Source organism: Musca domestica, unplaced genomic scaffold, assembly GCF_030504385.1.
Source record: "Musca domestica strain aabys unplaced genomic scaffold, Musca_domestica.polishedcontigs.V.1.1 704, whole genome shotgun sequence".
In the NCBI taxonomy this organism is placed as follows: domain Eukaryota; kingdom Metazoa; phylum Arthropoda; class Insecta; order Diptera; family Muscidae; genus Musca; species Musca domestica.
Window position 1 is genome coordinate 7,599 of NW_026712385.1, and position 20,095 is coordinate 27,693.

Here is a 20,095-nt window from a genome sequence, read left to right on the forward strand (position 1 = left end):
TTTAGAGAAATAATTTTTTCAAGGATTAGGGATTTTTTAAATATTTTTTCCAGAACTACCAGAGAAAAAGTGTTTTTAAAAAAATATTTAAAAAAATATTTAAAAAAAAATATTAAAAAAAAAATATTTAAAAAATATTTTTTCAGGGAATACCAATTAACGTGGGTTTTTGAAAATATATTTTTTCAGAACTATCGATTCCAGATGGCAACCCTTTGAATGCCTGAGCCAGCTGTAAATGTTTTTAGAGAAATATTTTTTCAGGCATCAAGAATTTTTTTAAATATTTTTTCCAGGACTATCAGGGAACCAGAATTTATTAAAAAAAATTTTTCAAGGATTATCAATTAACGTGGGGTTTTAAATATATATTTTTTCAGAACTATCGATTCCAGATGGCAACCCTTTGAACCAGCTGTAACTGTTTTTTAGAGAAATATTTTTTTCAGGGATTAAATGGAAATCCTTCAAAATTATTTTTTTTTTTTAAATCCTGGTTTAAAAAATCCTTTTTTTAAATATTTTTTCCAGGACTACCAGGGAACCATAATTTTTAAAAAATATATTTTTTGAAGTACCTCCATTTAATATTGGGTCTTAAAGAAATATTTTTCAGAAATATGAATCAAACATTGTAACCCTTTCCATGCCTGCCCCAGCTGTTATTACCACTGTTGCTGCTGCTGCTTCTTGTTGCCTGCCACAACCGATAACACAATAATACAAACAAATTTGCATCACTTACCTTTGTCGGGTATTATGTTAACGCCGGTATCATCTCTGATATCCTCGAGTAACTCTTCGTGTGTTTGCATTTCTGCTTTCGCCAAGAGTTGCGATAAGTGTTATGAGTGGGGATTCCGACGATTGTGAGTGAGTGAGTGTATTTACGTGAATAGTTATGACATGTGAGAGAGATACACAGAGAGCGAGAAAGACAGACGGTGTGAATGCGAATATGAAAATATGATTTTATCATTGTCATAACAACAACAGCCGAATACATTCACAGACACCCACACACACATGTTCATCCATTACACAATAACATTATTTAACGGATTTATTTTTGAATGTACAGACAGTTAAGATATGTGGCAGAGTGTGTGTGGGAGGGATGGAGGGTATATATGTGGGTGTATTTGTGTTGATGGCATTAATTTACATCCGCCGGTGAAAATATGTTAGAATTCACAGTTGGTGTAATATGAATAGTCGATGGGGAGAGGTAGGATCCAGATGAAGGTGGGGAAAGTAAGAAAAGCCATAGAGAGACAGACACACAAACCCAGATGAAGAGACAGCCGTTGACAGTGGCAGAGCCGACAATGTAGTATCGTTTGTGATGTGGCGGTGGCATCATTGTGTTGCAACATTCAGATATCAAAGATTAATGTGTTGTGTCGTTGAGGGGTTTCGTTGTCGTAGTCGTCGTCGTCGAGTTATCATATCACCAGCAGGGATTTGAGTGTTCAGTTCAGAGTGAATTGTTTTTTTATTGTTATCATTTTATTCGGCCAGACATGAAATGAAAAGAAGGAAGGAAAAAAGGTGAAAAATTAGTACACAATCTAATAATAAGTGGAAGACAACTATACACATACATACACACTAACGGTGGAAATTATTCATGTATAAAATATGATAAGTTTTTAAGGCTATACGGAACTTATGATATATATTTAGCATAATAACAATTATGTATGTAAAATATTACAGCTTGTTTTTCTAATTACCGCCATTATTTTATACAGCTGCCTGGCAATTGAGATATACAGGGAGGAAGATTTTAGGAAACATGCAGATTTTAAGAAGGAGTTAATGGGAGCAATTTCAATAAAACAGCCCATGGGGTATCACATGGCGTATATGTTATGGCATAACGTATACGCACTGATGTACAAAAGGAAAATATTTTAAAAAACTATTGCTTATAAAATGGATTATGAAAGGTGGATTTTTTAAAAAATATTTTTTCCAGGACTAACAAGAAACGTGGATTTTTTAAAAATATTTTTTCAGGGACTACCGATAAACGTGGATTTATTAAAAATATTTTTCCAAGGACTAACAATAAACGTGGATTTTTTAAAAATATTTATTCCAAGACTAACAATAAACACGTATTTTTTAAAAATATTTTTTTCCAGGACTAACAATAAACGTGGATCCTTAAAAAATATTTTTTCCAGGACTAACAACAAATGTGGATTTTTTAAAGAATGTTTTTCAAGGACCAAAAGACCAATAAACGTGGATTTTTTAAAATTATTTTTTCAAGGACCACCAATAAACGTGGATTTTTTAAAAATATTTTTTCAAGGACTTCCATTAACCGTGGATTTTTTAAAAAATAATTTTTCAAGGACCACCAATAAACGTGGATTTTTTAAAAATATTTTTTCAAGGCCTAATAATAAACGTGGATTTTTTAAAAATATTTTTTCAAGGCCTAATAATAAACGTGGATTTTTTAAAAATATTTTTTCAAGGCCTAATAATAAACGTGGATTTTTTAAAAATATTTTTTCAAGGACTTCCATTAACCGTGGATTTTTTAAAAAATAATTTTTCAAGGACCACCAATAAACGTGGATTTTTTAAAAATATTTTTTCAAGGCCTAATAATAAACGTGGATTTTTTAAAAATATTTTTTCAAGGCCTAATAATAAACGTGGATTTTTTAAAAATATTTTTTCAAGGCCTAATAATAAACGTGGATTTTTTAAAAATATTTTTTCAAGGACTAACAATAAACGTGAATTTTTAAAGAACATTTTTTCAAGGACAAACAAAAAACGTGGATTTTTTAAAAAATATTTTTTCAAGGACTAACAACAAACATGGATTTTTTTAAAAATATTTTTTCAAGGACTAACAACAAACATGGATTTTTTTAAAAATATTTTTTCAAGGACCAAAAGACCAATAAACGTGGATTTTTTAAAAATATTTTTTCAAGGACCAAAAGACCAATAAACGTGGATTTTTTAAAAATATTTTTTCAAGGACCAAAAGACCAATAAACGTGGATTTTTTAAAAATATTTTTTCAAGGAACAAAAGACCAATAAACGTGGATTTATTAAAAATATTTTTTCAAGGAACAAAAGACCAATAAACGTGGATTTTTTAAAAATATTTTTTCAAGGACCAAAAGACCAATAAACGTGGATTTTTTAAAAATATTTTTTCAAGGACTACCAATAAACGTGGATCCTTAAAAAATATTTTTTCCAGGACTAACAATAAACGTGGATCCTTAAAAAATATTTTTTCCAGGACTAACAATAAAAGTGGATTTTTTAAAAACATTTTTTCAAAGATGAACAATAAACGTGGATTTTTTAAAAATATTTTTTCAAAGACGAACAATGAACGTTGATTTTTTAAAAATATTTTTTAAGGACTAACAATAAAATGGATTTTTTACAAATATTTTTTCCAGGACTAACAATAAACGTGGCTTTTTTACAAATATTTTTTCCATGACTAACAATAAACGTCGATTTTTTAAAAATATTTTTTTCAGGACTAACAATAAACGTGGAATTTTTAAAAATATTTTTGCAAGAACTAACAATAAACGTGGGTTTTTTAAGAATATTTTTTCAAGGACTAACAATAAACGTGGATTTTTTAAAAATACTTTTTCAGGAACTAAATATAGATGTGGGTTTTTTAAAAATATTTTTCAGAAACTAATTTTAGACTTGGATTTTTTAAAGAATATATTTTCAAGGACTACCAGTAAACGTGGATTTTTTAAAGATTATTTTTTAAAGGACTACCAATAAACGTGGATTTTTTAAAGATTATTTTTTTCAAGGACTAACAATAAACGTGGATTTTTTAAAAATATTTTTTCAAGTACTACCAATAAACGTGGATTTTTTAAAAATATTTTTTCAAGTACTACCAATAAACGTGGATTTTTTAAAAATATTTTTTCAAGTACTACCAATAAACGTGGATTTTTTAAAAATATTTTTCAAGGACCAATTTTATTATTTTCATTTAAATTCCTTGCTAGATTTATAACACATAATCAAATAAGAATTCCCACATTATAACGCTTAAAAATTTCCACAATTCTGCCAAACAAAATTCCTTACTCAATAATCAATATTTCCTCTGAATGATTACCTTGATCCCAAATCAAATATTTAAACTAATTTCCAATACATCTTAACCAATAATTTCATTTCAGTCATTTGGGTATTGACAGAACATATATTTACTTTGCTAACCCAAATGAAAAACGGTTTTATTAGAAATTCCCATCCCGCAACCCTTCTGCCCTTCCCCACCCGCTGGGATATTACAAACATTTAGTGATTATCAAGTCCTCATCATGCCAAGACGTATTTAATTGGATTTGTGTTTAGTCTATTATCAAAGGTAATCCCCAGGATAATCATATTTTGTATTCCATTTATTTATGCAACATTAAGTAAATGTGTGTGTGTAAGGTCGGGTGTGTCTGTGCGTGTGTTTGCAAAGAATCTGTTATCAAAACTATTTCATAAATATTTTAAATAACATAAAAGATAAGCAGACCGAAGAACACACTTGTGTGAGTGTGTGTATGTGCTTACAAAGAGATTAAAATATGAGCAAATATAAATAAGGATGTACAGTGGAACCTCCCAAAAATACATACAACCCCCAAATCTAATACATTTTGTGGATTTTGAAATCGATAATTTTTAAATCGTGACATATATAAAACCTATACTATAATAAATATTTTATTATTTTAGAATCCATTTTTGAAAGGTCCCACTGTGCGTGTGGCTGTAGATTTGTGTATTATTTTAATATTCTTTATATTTGCTCAAATGTATCTTAATATTTCCAAAGTTCAGCAAATTAACTTCGATATGGTAAAAGGTGGGGTAGAAAGTAGAAATAATGCTTTCATAATCTTCATAGATAAATAATTGAAAAAATATTTGTGAAAAATCAATAATTTTTGGAAGATCTTGAAAAAATATTTAAAAAATCTACGTTGTTAACAACGCAGTCTGGGGAAGCCATTTAAAATGTCATGTTATTTTAATAAAATTTATGGCCAATGAGATATATTTCGAAATTATTTGGTACCGGCTCCTCCAGAAAGACATTGAAACATTTCCTTTAAGACCCACAGGTCTTCTATGGGCGGACCCGCTTATCTTATATGAGAGACCCTCTTATCTTATATGAGAGATCCACGTTTTGTAATAGACCTTAAAAAAATATTTGTGAAAAATCCACGTTTGGTAATAGACCTTGAAAAAATATTTTTAAAAAATCCACGTTTGTTAATAGACCTTAAAAAAATATTTGTGAAAAATCCACGTTTGGTAATAGACCTTGAAAAAATATTTTTAAAAAATCCACGTTTGTTAATAGACCTTAAAAAATATTTGTGAAAAATCCACGTTTGGTAATAGACCTTGAAAAAATATTTTTAAAAAATCCACGTTTGTTAATAGACCTTAAAAAAATATTTGTGAAAAATCCACGTTTGGTAATAGACCTTGAAAAAATATTTTTAAAAAATCCACGTTTGTTAATAGACCTTAAAAAAATATTTGTGAAAAATCCACGTTTGGTAATAGACCTTGAAAAAATATTTTTAAAAAATCCACGTTCATTAAATGTCCTTAAAAAATATTTTTTAAGAAATTCACGTTTGGCAATAGACTTTGAAAAAATATTTTTAAAAAATCCACGTTTGGTAATGCGCTATGAAAAAAAAAAATTATAAAAAATCCACGTTTGGTAATGCGCTATAAAAAAATATTTTTAAAAAATCCACGATCATTAAACGTCCTTGAAAAAATATTTTCAAAAAATCCACGTTCATTAAAAGTCGTTGATGAAATATTTTTAAAAAATCCACTTTCATTTGATGTCTTTAAAAACTATTTTTAAAAAATCCATGTTTATTGGAAGTCCTGGAAAACATTTTTCACTAATCCACGTTTCAGTAAAAATTTTCTGAATTTTTTTTTAAACATCCTTGTCTATTGGAAGTCCATGAAAAAATATTTTTTCAAAAGTCACGTTCATCCTTAGTCTTTAAAGTTTTTTTTTTAATCCACGTTTGGTAATATTCCTTGAAAAAATATTTTAAAAAATCCACGATTATTGGAAATCCTTGAAAAAATATTTTAAAAAAATCCAAGATTATTGTAAGTCCTTGAAAATATTTAAAAAAAATCCACCTTTATCTGAAATCATTGGAAAAAGTCCTTGAAAATCTACTTTTATAGGATGTCCTTAAAAACTATTTTTAAAAATCCACTTTCACTTGATGTCCTTAAAAACTATTTTTAAACCAGTAAGGAAAACTCAAAAGTCGGGCGGGGCCGACTATATTATACCCTACACCACTATGCATATTTAGTAGAGCTCTCGTAAAAAGGTTTATACACTGCATTTCAGAGCTCTATGAGATATTTGGTACAAAATCAAAATCTATCTAATTCTATCGTGCATTTTACGAACTATAGCTATATCTGAACCGGGTTTCTCCAAATTTGACGTATTAGCTTCAAGACTGAATTCGGTCTTATGTACGAAAATTCAGGTGATTTGGGCTGATATTGACCATTTAGTGCACAATTAACCTGAAATCGGATGAAGGTATATATGGGAGCTATATCCAAATCTGAACCGATTTTCACTAAATTTGATATACTTGCTTCTATGCTGAATTTGGTCCGATGTACTAAAATTCAGATAATTTGGACTGATAGTGGACATTTGGTGCACATTTAACCCGAAATCGGATGAAGATATATATGGGAGCTATATCCAAATCTGAACCGATTTCGATAAAATTTAAAACAGCTATTTCTGTGCTCCATCTAATACCTGGTACCAAATATCACGGTTATGGAGTGCATAGTAGGAATGTGAGGGACTTAAAGATCAAATCGGATGAAAGATATATATGGGAGCTATAGCTATATCTGAACCGATTTTCTCCAAATTTGATATACTTGCTTCTAGGCCGAACTAGGTTGGGTGTGCCAAAATTCAGGTAATTTGGACTGATAGTGGACATTTGGTGCACATTTAACCCGAAATCGGATAAAGATATATATGGGAGATATATCTAAATTTGATCCGATTCTCACCAATTTCAATAGGGTTCGTCCTTGGGCCGAAAAAATATTGTTTGGAAAATTTCATCTCAATCGGATAGTAAATGCGACCTGCATTTTGTTCTCAAGGATACATGGACAGACGGACGGACGGACGGACGGACGGACGGACGGACAGACGGACTGACATGCATAAATCGACTCAGAAAGTGATTCTATGAAGGTTCTCAAAAGTAACTATGGGTCTATCTCGTTTCCTTCTCCATGTTACAAACAAATGCACAAAGACATAATACCCTTACCACTATGTGGTGTAGGGTATAAAAATCCACGTTTATTGAAAATTCTTGCAAATATTTAAAACAAAAACAGGCTTATTGTAAGTCCTTGACAAACTATTTAAAAAAAATAAACGTTTGGTAAAAATTCTCAAAATTTTTTTTAAAAAAATCCACGTTTATTGATGGTCTGTTAAAATATATTTATTAAAAATCCACATTTATTTGAAGTCATTAAACATATATTTAACAATAAACGTTTGTTGGAAGTCCTTGAAAAAATATTTTTAAAAATCCAGGTTCATTGAATCTCCTTTAAAAAAATTTTTAAAAATCCAGGTTCATAGAATCTCCTTTAAAAAAAATTTTTAAAAATCCACGTTTATTGGAAGTCTAGGAAAAATATTTTTAAAAATCCACGTTTATTGGAAGTCTAGGAAAAATATTTTTAAAAATCCACGTTTATTGGAAGTCTAGGAAAAATATTTTTAAAAATCCACGTTTATTGGAAGTCTAGGAAAAATATTTTTAAAAATCCACGTTTATTGGAAGTCTAGGAAAAATATTTTTAAAAATCCACGTTTATTGGAAGTCTAGGAAAAATATTTTTAAAAATCCACGTTTATTGGAAGTCTAGGAAAAATATTTTTAAAAATCCACGTTTATTGGAAGTCTAGGAAAAATATTTTAAAAATCCACGTTTATTGGAAGTCTAGGAAAAATATTTTTAAAAATCCACGTTTATTGGAAGTCTAGGAAAAATATTTTTAAAAATCCACGTTTATTGGAAGTCTAGGAAAAATATTTTTAAAAATCCACGTTTATTGGAAGTCTAGGAAAAATATTTTTAAAAATCCACGTTTATTGGAAGTCTAGGAAAAATATTTTTAAAAATCCACGTTTATTGGAAGTCTAGGAAAAATATTTTTAAAATCCACGTTTATTGGAAGTCTAGGAAAAATATTTTTAAAAATCCACGTTTATTGGAAGTCTAGGAAAAATATTTTTAAAAATCCACGTTTATTGGAAGTCTAGGAAAAATATTTTTAAAAATCCACGTTTATTGGAAGTCTAGGAAAAATATTTTTAAAAATCCACGTTTATTGGAAGTCTAGGAAAAATATTTTTAAAAATCCACGTTTATTGGAAGTCCATGAAAAAATATTTTTAAAAATCCACGTTTATTGGAAGTTCATAAAAAAATATTTTTAAAAAAATCCACGTTCCAATAAGTCTAGGAAAAAATATTTTTAAAAAAATCCTCGTTCCAATAAGTCTAGGAAAAATATTTTTAAAAATCCACGTTTATTGGAAGTCTGGGAAAAAATACTTTTAAAAATCCACGTTTATTGGAAGTCCATGAGAAAATATTTTTAAAAATCCACGTTTGGTAATGGTCCTTTCAAAAATATTTGAAAAAATCCACACTCATTGTATGCCCTTTAAAATATTTCCGAAAAAAACAAAGTTCATCCTTAAAATATATTTCTTAAAACATCAACGTTTGGTAATTGTCCTTGAAATAATATTCTTTAAAAAGTTCACGTTTATTGTAATTCCTTGACAAAATATTAAAAAAAAATCCACGTTTGATAATAGTCTTTCAAAATATACTTTAAAAAAAATCCGTGCTTATTGGTAGAACATTTAGAAAATATTAAAAAAAAAAAAACAAACGTTCATTGGTAGCCCTTTTCAAAAAATTATATTTAAAAAATCCACGTTTATTAGAATTTGTTCAAAAAGCATATATTTAGAATTTTCACTGCCATTGAAAGTGTTTCAAAGATTATTTAAAAAAAAAAAAAAAAAAAACAGATTTGATAATTGTTTTTGAAAAAGTATTTTTAAGAAATCCTTGAGTATATATATTTTAAAAATCCACGTTCATTAGAAGTTATTCAAAAAATATATTTTTTTTTAAAATTACGCTCTTAACAAATTCAAGTTTATTTTTTTTTGGGTAGTCATTAAAAAATATTTTTTAAATAGCCACGTTTAATGGTTTGATAGTCCTTGAAATTTTTTTAAAAAATGAACGTTTATTGATGGGATTGTTATATATATAAATATATTCTTTAAAAATTCACAATTCTTGGTCTGATAGTCATTGAAAAAATATTTGTCTCAAATATTCTTAAGCAAATCAACAATTATTTGTCTTGAAGGTCTTTAAAAAATATTCTTTAAAAAATTCGCCTTTATTCTTCTGAAGGTATTCTTTGAAAACTCACATTTATATGTTTGAAGGTCCTTGAAAAATATTCTTTAAAAAATTCCTGTATTTTTTTTTTTTTTTTTTTGGAAAGGTCCTTGAAAAAAAAAATAATTAAAAAAATTGACGTTTATAGGCCTAAGGGTCCTTGAAAATATATACATTAAAAAAATCACGGCTATTAGTCTAAAAGTCCTTAAAAAATCTTTAACAAGCCCACTCTTATTCGCCTGAAGGACCTTCGAAAACATTATTCAAAAAATCCATGGTTTATTGGTCTACAGGTCCTTGAAGAAAAATTCTTCAAAAATCCAAGTTTTTTGGTCTGAAGGTCACTGAAAAATATTATTTAAAAAAATCACGATTATTGGTCTGAAAGTCCTTAAAAAATAAAACAATAGAAAACCCACGTTTCTTATTGGGAAGGTACGTGTCTGTCTTTTGGGAAGATACTTGAAAAAAAAATATTTGAAAAATTTACGTTTATAGGTCTAAAGGTCCTTGAAAAAATATACTTTAAAAAAATCCACGTTCCAATAAGTCTAGGAAAAAATATTTTTAAAAAAATCCACGTTCCAATAAGTCTAGGAAAAATATTTTTAAAAATCCACGTTTATTGGAAGTCCATGAAAAAATATTTTTAAAAATCCACGTTTATTGGAACTCTAGGAAAAATATTTTTAAAAATCCACGTTTATTGGAAGTTTAGGAAAAATATTTTTAAAAATCCACGTTTATTGGAAGTCCATGAAGAAATATTTTTAAAAATCCACGTTTATTGGAAGTCCATGAAAAAATATTTTTAAAAAAATCCACGTTCCAATAAGTCTAGGAAAAAATATTTTTAAAAAAAATTCACGTTCCAATAAGTCTAGGAAAAATATTTTTAAAAATCCACGTTTATTGGAAGTCTGGGAAAAAATACTTTTAAAAATCCACGTTTATTGGAAGTCCATGAAAAAATATTTTTAAAAATCCACGTTTGTCGGAAGTCCTTGAAAAAATATTTTTAAAAAATCCACGTTTGTTAATGGTCCTTTCAAAAATATTTGAAAAAATCCACACACATTGTATTCCCTTAAAAAATATTTCTGAATGAACCAAGTTCATCCTTTAAATATATTTCTAAAAACATCCACGTTTGGTAATTGTCCTTGAAATAATATTATTAAAAAATTCACGTTTATTGTAATTCCTTGACAAAATATTTAAACAAAATCAACGTTTGATAATAGTTTTTGAAGAAATATTTAAAAAAAAACCGAGCTTATTGGTAGAGCCTTGAGAAAATATTTAAAAAAAAATCAACGTTTATTGGTAGTCCTTTTTAAAAAATTATATTTAAAAAATTCACGTTTATTAGAAGTTGTTCAAAAAATATATATATTCAGAATTTTCATGGCCATTGGAAGTGTTTCAAAAATTATTATTTAAAAAAACCCAGGTTGTCTTTGAAAACGTATTTTTAAGAAATCCACGTTTGGTAATAGCCCTTGAATATATATTTTTTAAAAATCCACGTTCATTGGAAGTTCTTAAAAAAATATTTTTTTTTTAAAATCACACTCTTATATTTATATATAATATTTTTTTAAATAGCCACGTTTATTGGTCATTGGTCATTGATTTTTTTTTAAAAATGAACGTTTATTGATGGGATTGTTATATATATAAATATATTCATTAAAAATCCACAATTCTTGGTCTGATAGTCATTGAAAATATATTCTTAAATTTATTTGTCTCAAACATTCTTAAGCAGATCAATAATTATTTGTCTATAAGGTCTTTGAAAAATATTCTTTAAAAAATTCGCCTTTATTCGTCTGAAGGTTTCTTTGAAAACCCACATTTATATCTTTGTAGGTCCTTGAAAAATATTCTTTAAAAAATTCCTGAATTTTTTTTTTTTTGGGAAGGTCCTTGAAAAAAACATAATTAAAAAAAATGACGTTTATAGGCCTAAAGGTCCTTGAAAATATATACTTTAAAAAATCCACGTCTATTAGCCTGAATGTCCTTAAAAAATCTTTAACAAGCCCACTGTTATTCGCCTGAAGGACCTTCGAAAACATTTTTCAAAAAATCCATGGTTTATTGGTCTAAAGGTCCTTGAAGAAAAATTCTTCAAAAATCCAAGTTTTATGGTCTGAAGGTTATTGAAAAATACTATTTAAAAAATCATGATTATTAGACTGAAAGTCCTTAAAAAATAGAACAATAGAAAACCCACGTTTCTTATTGGGAAGGTACCTGTCTGTCTTTTGGGAAGATACTTGAAAAAAAAATATTTGAAAAATTTACGTTTATAGGTCTAAAGGTCCTTGAAAAAATATACTTTAAAAAATCCACGTCTATTAGCCTGAAGGTCCTTAAAAAATCTTTAACAAATCCACTTCTATTCTTCAAAATTCCAAGTTTTTTGGTCTGAAGGTCATTGAAAAATATTATTACAAAAAAACGCGATTATTAGTCTGAAAGTCCTGAAAAAATAAAACTATAGAAAGACCACGTTTCTTATTGGGATGGCCTCTAAAATATTCTTGAAAAATCCACGTTTATTGGTCTGATAATCCTTGAAAAATATTCTATAGAAGTCTACATCTATGAGCTTGAAAGTCCTTGAACAAATATTTTTTTGCAATGTCCTTGAAAAAATCCACTCTTATTTGTCCTATGGATAAAAAAAAATTATTTAAAAAATCCTCGTTTGATTGTCTTAATGTCCTTAGGAAATATACTCTAAAAATCCAGGTTTATTGATCTAAAGGTCCTTGAAAGGTTTTCTTAAAAAAATCAACAGTTTCTGTTGTAATAATCCTTGGAAAAATATTCTTCAAAAAATCTACCTTTATTGGTCTTAAGGTCCTTGGACAAAATGTTTTTTCAAAAAATTTTTTTACGATGGTCCTTGAAGAATATTTTAACAACATATCTTTTGCTCTTAAAAAAATAATTAAAAAAATCAACCAAAGTTTTTTTTTTAAAAAAATATTTTATTATTGTTGTGATAGTCATTGAAAATATTAGAGAACAATTATTAAAAAAGCCCATCAAATAAATCTCCCAAACTTTATATATTTTTTTTATATTTCATATAATTTTCCGAAGTTCTTTATTGAATTAAAATGTTATTATTTTTGCAATACAAATAAAAATTTTCCGAAAATCCTTTAATAACTTCATCAATGAGCTCAGAAAAAAATAATACTAAAATAATACATCTCATTGTTAAAATGTCACATTTGGATATCGTAGCTATTATTCTTTTCATATTTTTCATTCCAAGAACATTCCACAACTGTTCTAAATGTTATCTTAATAAAATATTAATATCTGGGGAATATTTGGGCACAAAATTTTTCCTTTTGATCACAAACTAAACACAAATCCAATTATCCTTACACATGAATGGTCATCGTGAATGGAAGGAAATGTTGTGAAATGATATGGTAAGGGATGGGAGAGTGTGAGTGAGTGTGTATGTATGATACCCATAGATAAAATAGTAGAGAAAAGGAAACTATATTTTTTTAATATTATTATTATTTTAAATATGAAATTGTGTAACATAAATACTTTGCAATTTTTTTTGAGAAGATTTATATTGAAACTATTTTTTTTAAATATGTACTTAAAATTTGCAAAGGAACAGATGCTTACTATTTGGAGAAATTGCATGAAATGGGATTATGTTTTAAAATAAAGCATTTAATTTATTGGAAATGGAAATTTTTATTATGTGTTTGATGCCATATCGAAAAATGAGAAATGATGTTGAATAATTTTTTTATACCCTACACCACAAGGTGGTCAGGGTATTATGTCTTTGTGCATTTGTTTGTAACAGGCAAAAGGAAACGAGATAGACCCATAGTTCCTTTTGATGATTTGCATAGAATCACCTTCTGAGTTGATTTATGCATGTCAGTCCGTCTGTCCGTTTGTCCGTCCGTCTGTCCATGTATTTTTGTGAACAAAATGCAGGTCACATTTGTTTGGCCCAAGGACGAACCCTATTGAAATTGGAGATAATCGGTAAAAAAATTAGATATAGCTCCCATATATATCTTCGTCCGATTTGCTTTTTATTGTGCACCAAACGTGTAATATCAGCCCGAATAGTATGGAATTTTGCACATGCAACCAAATTAGGCCTAAAAATAAGCATGCCAAATTTGATATAGCTCTAGCTCCCATATATATTGTTCATCCGATTTGTTATTTTTGTCCTCCGCAGTCGTAATATGCACTCTGCAACAACAATATTTGGGAAAATATATCAAATGCATCTCAGAAATACCTTTGCTAAATTTTAACGAGATCGGTTCAAATTTTGATATAGCTCCCATATATAACTTCGTCCGATTTACCTTTTATTGTGCACCAAACGTCTAATATTTGTCCAAATGGGATGGAATTTGGCACATACCACCGAATTGAGTCTAGAAGGTAGTATGCAAAATTTGGTGAAGATCGGTTCAGATATAGCTATAGCTTCCATATATATTGTTCATCCGATTTCATGTATTTGTTAACCACAGCCGTAATATGCAAACCGTAGCATCGATATTCAGGGAAATATATCAAATACAGCTCAGAAATATCTTTGCCAAATTTTATCGAGATCGGTTCAGTGTATGATTGAATTCTCCCATAAAAACTTTTACTTATTATGTGGAGCTCAACTAAATTAGCAAAGTGGTGTAGGGTATCATAAAATCGGCCCCGCCCGACTTTAGGACTTTCTTTACTGGTTTTTTTTTGCGAATGGCATCTTAGCAAGGAGAGTAGATGTTTTTGGTTTTATTTTTTTAGGCCTTTTGCGGCAGTCGAACACGATTTTTAGACATATTTTTTTTTTTTTCAAATATTGTAAAAGTTAGATAAAAAAACAAGTAAGCGAAGGCTATAGTCGTGCGGGGCCGACCATGTGATACCCTACAACACTAGAATATGTTAGAATCCCCCCCTATGTCCAAATCCATTTTGGGTAGATTTCGCTTTTGAAATTATGGCACGGAGCACTGACCAGATATTATCCTTAGTATTTTGGCAAGGGACATTTGCCCTATAAATTACGCACTCCGTCGTGCTGTTAGTTGTTGTGGTCCATTTTACAGCTAAATATAATCCAATGGTCATCCAAAATGCTAGAATTGTTCCCTATCCTTAACTCTCTTCTCAGACGTGTCGATTGGCTTCAATTGTGTGATCGGAAAAACATTTCTGTTTTTGGTTAATTTGAACCCCTAAAAATTTTGCCATCATCTCCGGAAGCAAGAGGCCCCTCTATATCTCCAAATTTAGACTCATCTATATTATTTGCTTGTCTACGATATTTGGTTATATTCGTCAACGAAATCAGCATGAAAAATACAGAAGTTCGCATTTTGTGTATTTCGTATATCGCCTGTAAATAATGTTGGTATTTTTTCACACAAAAGTTGTGGTCCTTTCTACACGCTGTCCTAAACTCTAACTTCATGCGAGATTTCGTGTCCTTTGCTTTCTATTTATGACCTTTATAACGGCTGAAAAACGAGGAACATTTTTAGTTGTTGGTCCATTTCAATCCCTAAATATATTGCGGACATCTTTGAAAATAAAAAGTCTAGCCCTTCTGAGCCTAAACCTCCCTTGTGAAAATTTTCGAGAGGATCGGACGATAATTGCAATCCATATAATAATAATAACCCCAACCTATGTTGTAAGGTGAAAAAATATTACAAAATATACACTTCAATATTATAAGTCATATTGAAAAAATCGCATGCGATAAAAAATATGAAAAAAATAAAAAAATATCAAAAAATTTATATTAACATCATTATTAACAATTTTTATGCGATTTTTTTAGATTTTATACTTTTATGCCAAGAGGGCATTCTGAATTGACAAAATTTGTCAAAATCGGTCTAGCCATTCTTGAGATATAAGCTTTTTAGCTAACATTCCCTTACTTCGTATATATACATTGTATATATTTCGCTATATATATATCCGATATATTAACTATCGGCATTTACGTAACAGTCAGAATTGACCTTTTCGTCTGTTTGTGTTTTCGCCGGGATTAAAAATATTCGCGGTTTAATGGAAAATTTTACTTTTATTTATTTATCAAAATTGGAGGGCTTCTGCCCAGCCCTAAGCTCTAGCTCCATGCTTACTTCTGCGTCAATTGGTCTATAAATGTAGAGCAACTGCCCCACCTCTATTCTTAATTTCGTGAAGATCGGGCCATAATAGCGACCTGTAGAGTGATTACAAATTAACATGAACAGACGGATGGACGGACGGACATACATAGCTAGCTCGACTCAGCTCGGCGAGATAGGAAGATCCACATATAGGTTCCTATGAGGGGGACCAATATTTCGAGGTGTTACATAATTTTTGGCTCAATCAAACATACAAACGCGAAATTAATATCCGATTCCTCGAAGACTTGGCACATATGAATATTTCTATTAACACATAAAGACGATAGAGATCGGATGTTAATTTCGCTTTTTATGAGCTTCATGGATATTCAAAATTTTTAACCTTTGTGGAGGAGGTGCCAGAAGTAGTGGACCGATGTATCCCATCTTCACAACAGATCTTCTGCTAGTAGAAACAAGTAAAAAAAAAACTTTAAGTTCGGCCGGGCCAAACTTTTAATACCCTCCGCCTTAGGGTAAAAGAAACATTAGAAGAAATATGGCAAAAACCATTAAAATGTCGAATATCGAGAGGTACCGTTATATGGGGGCTACACCAAAACGTGGACCTATAATTACAATGTTTGGCCACACGAACTAGGACCCATTATGACCCACAAATACCAATTTTTAGACAAATCCGTGAAAAAATGTGGCAAAAATCACCAAATTACCGAATATCGGGAGGTACCGTTATATGGGGACTGTAGCACAACGTGGACCTATACATGCAATGTTTTGCCACACGCTCAGGGACCCACTATGACCTACAAATACCAATTTTCAGACAAATCCGTGAAAAAATGTGGCATAAATCCTCAAAATACCGAATATCCGGAGGTACCGTTATATGGGGGCTATACCACAACGTGGACCTATACATGCAATGCTTTGCCACACGCTCAGGGACCCATTATGACCTACAAATACCAATTTTCAGACAAATCCGTGAAAAAATGTGGCATAAATCATCAAAATACCGAATATCCGGAGGTACCGTTATATGGGGGCTATACCACAACGTGGACCTATACATGCAATGTTTTGCCACACGCTCAGGGACCCGTTATGACCTACAAATACCAATTTTTAGACAAATCCGTGAAAAAATGTGGCATAAATCATCAAAATACCGAATATCGGGAGGTACCGTTATATGGGGACTGTAGCACAACGTGGACCTATACATGCAATGTTTTGCCACACGCTCAGGGACCCACTATGACCTACAAATACCAATTTTCAGACAAATCCGTGAAAAAATGTGGCATAAATCATCAAAATACCGAATATCGGGAGGTACCGTTATATGGGGGGCTATACCACAACGTGGACCTATACATGCAATGTTTTGCCACACGCTCAGGGACCCGTTATGACCTACAAATACCAATTTTCAGACAAATCCGTGAAAAAATGTGACATAAATCATCAAAATACCGAATATCGGGAGGTACCGTTATATGGGGACTGTAGCACAACGTGGACCTATACATGCAATGTTTTGCCACACGCTCAGGGACCCACTATGACCTACAAATACCAATTTTCAGACAAATCCGTGAAAAAATGTGGCATAAATCCTCAAAATACCGAATATCCGGAGGTACCGTTATATGGGGGCTATACCACAACGTGGACCTATACATGCAATGCTTTGCCACACGCTCAGGGACCCATTATGACCTACAAATACCAATTTTCAGACAAATCCGTGAAAAAATGTGGCATAAATCATCAAAATACCGAATATCCGGAGGTACCGTTATATGGGGGCTATACCACAACGTGGACCTATACATGCAATGTTTTGCCACACGCTCAGGGACCCGTAATGACCTACAAATACCAATTTTTAGACAAATCCGTGAAAAAATGTGGCATAAATCATCAAAATACCGAATATCGGGAGGTACCGTTATATGGGGGGCTATACCACAACGTGGACCTATACATGCAATGTTTTGCCACACGCTCAGGGACCCGTTATGACCTACAAATACCAATTTTCAGACAAATCCGTGAAAAAATGTGGCATAAATCATCAAATTACCGAATATCGAGAGGTACCGTTATGTGGGGACTATACCAAAACGTGGACCTATACATGCAATGTTTCGCCCCCGGAGCTGGAACCCATTATGACCTACAAATACCAATTTTCAGACAAATCCGTGAAAAAAAGTGGAAAAAATCATCAAATTACCGAATATCGGGAGGTACCGTTATATGGGGGCTATACCAGAACGTGGACCTCTACATGCAATGTTTTGCCACACGCTCAGGGACCCGTTATGACCTGCAAATACCAATTTTCAGACAAATCCGTGAAAAAATGTGGCATAAATCATCAAAATACCGAATATCGGGAGGTACCGTTATATGGGGACTATACCAGAACGTGGACCGATGTATCTCATTTTCAATACCAACCATCCTAGACACAATGCAAATTGCTCTACTGAATTTTTAGCGCTGTACGTCAAATAATGTGGGCTGTATCGTGATTTCAAGACAGACAGACAGACAGACGGACAGACGGACATCGTTAAATCGACTTAGAATTTAATGCTGATTATGAATATAAGTTAATGTTAGAAGTTAATGTTATTTCACACTGCTATGGTGTTTCTTTATTTTGTTACTAACATTTATGTTGCGGTGCTATGCACCTCTCTTGTTGGATTTACAATTATGATTGCTTTCAACTTAAAACTAATATTATACTGCAGCCTGGTCGTGCTCGTTATTACGCTGAGTCATCACTTGCGGTGCGCTGGTATTAGTGCGCGTGTTTGTGGCGGATGACTGCCCTGGTGTCATATTCCTGTTGATTTGTCGGACTGCTTGCGCAGCATAATGATGGGAATGTTTACTAGTTGGTTTGCATATTTAGTTTGATGTTTATTAGGGTGAGCCGTTAACTCCTCCCTCTCGAATTATCAAGCGTCTCGATTGATGTGTTTAGAAATATGGCAGATTATAAAGACTGCCGCGTTGATTCGAGTTAATATTGTGGTTTGCTAGTTGTTTTGTTTTGATAACAGATTCTGTTGTGCCGGCTGCCAATTGGCTTTCTGACACAGTCATTTCTATTTGAGGTCTAGACATTCCTTCATGTGGGGTCATTTTTATAATTTTCATACTAGTTTTGCGCCTTTGCCTCATTTTTACTGCCATCAGGAGGATGACCAATGCTAATATGAGACTGATGTTAAAACATAAACTGGTCTTGAATTCAGTATTTAGACGCTCGATTCTTTTATTACTTTTCACGTGCAACGTTTTTAGTAGTTGTAGAGATAGTATTTCTTCGGTGTAGTTGTTTCTAGCTGAGTGTTTTAGTAGCGCAGGCAACGGTTTGGAGTAAGCAGCTTCTTCGACGGTGAAATTTTTGTTGCCTATCCTAATTGTAGAATTACTAAATCTTATTAGATAAGTTCCTGTTACATTTTTTTCGTTTCCATTTATGACAATATTTTCTTTTATGTTATTTATCAAAATTAATCCAGGTTCTATTTCCTCTAAATTATTAATGTGATCTGCATTTACTATTGAACAATTATGTGGGCTATTAGTTACTAATTTAGGAATACATGTATTGTTTGTTATATTGGCTACATTAGATTCTAGACATAATTCAATATCATTTATTTTTTGACAAGGACTTTTAATTCCAAATGTTGCTCTTTCACATTTTACAATTTTCTTATAATCAAGATTTAAAACAGTATTTTGATTTTTTACAGGTCTTATGGTTATGACATTACAAATTTCTTTTACAGTTTTGGGAATGCTTATAATGTAAATTATATTAGTACTATTGTTTACAATTTTTATTCGTGCGAAATTTAAAGCTTGTTCAATGTTTTGAAACGGGATTTCATCTTGATTAAATATTTCTTCTATTTTTCTAATTTCTATTTCCGATAAAATAAATGTGTTTACAATGTTGGATTTTGTTAAATGAATGGCCGAATTAATATTCGTTATTTCCTCCTTTAAAATTTCAACTTTGTACTTTGCCTGCAATATGAGGGTATTACGGAAGTCCTCACTAGTCTTTAAAATTTTTGAAATACTATTTGTCGCATTCGTTATCTCCTGCATTCTTTCTATTAGATCTCTGTTGATTATTAACTGGTTATTGCTGTTGTCTGTTAACTCATTGATTTTGTTTTTCAAAAGCATAAGGTCATCATGGTCTGGACTACCTGCCAGCCATTTCCACGCCGTTCCAATCTCATCAAGAGATCTTTTAGATCTCTCTTCAGGCATTAGCCGATTTATAAGGTG

At 30.7% G+C, this 20,095-nt stretch overlaps 1 protein-coding gene across 1 annotated transcript in view; it reads right to left on the reverse strand.

Annotated features, from left to right (window-relative positions):
• Nucleotides 1-665: 665 nt before the first annotated feature.
• The window catches only part of LOC105262513 (uncharacterized), a 30,059-nt gene continuing 10,629 nt past the window's right edge, over nt 666-20,095 (reverse strand). Inside the window, exons 2-3 of the mRNA XM_059130285.1 lie at nt 746-817; nt 666-697 (exon numbers count right to left, since the gene is read on the reverse strand). Coding sequence (XP_058986268.1) covers nt 666-697; nt 746-817 — 104 coding nt within the window. The remainder of the gene's footprint in view (nt 698-745; nt 818-20,095) is intronic.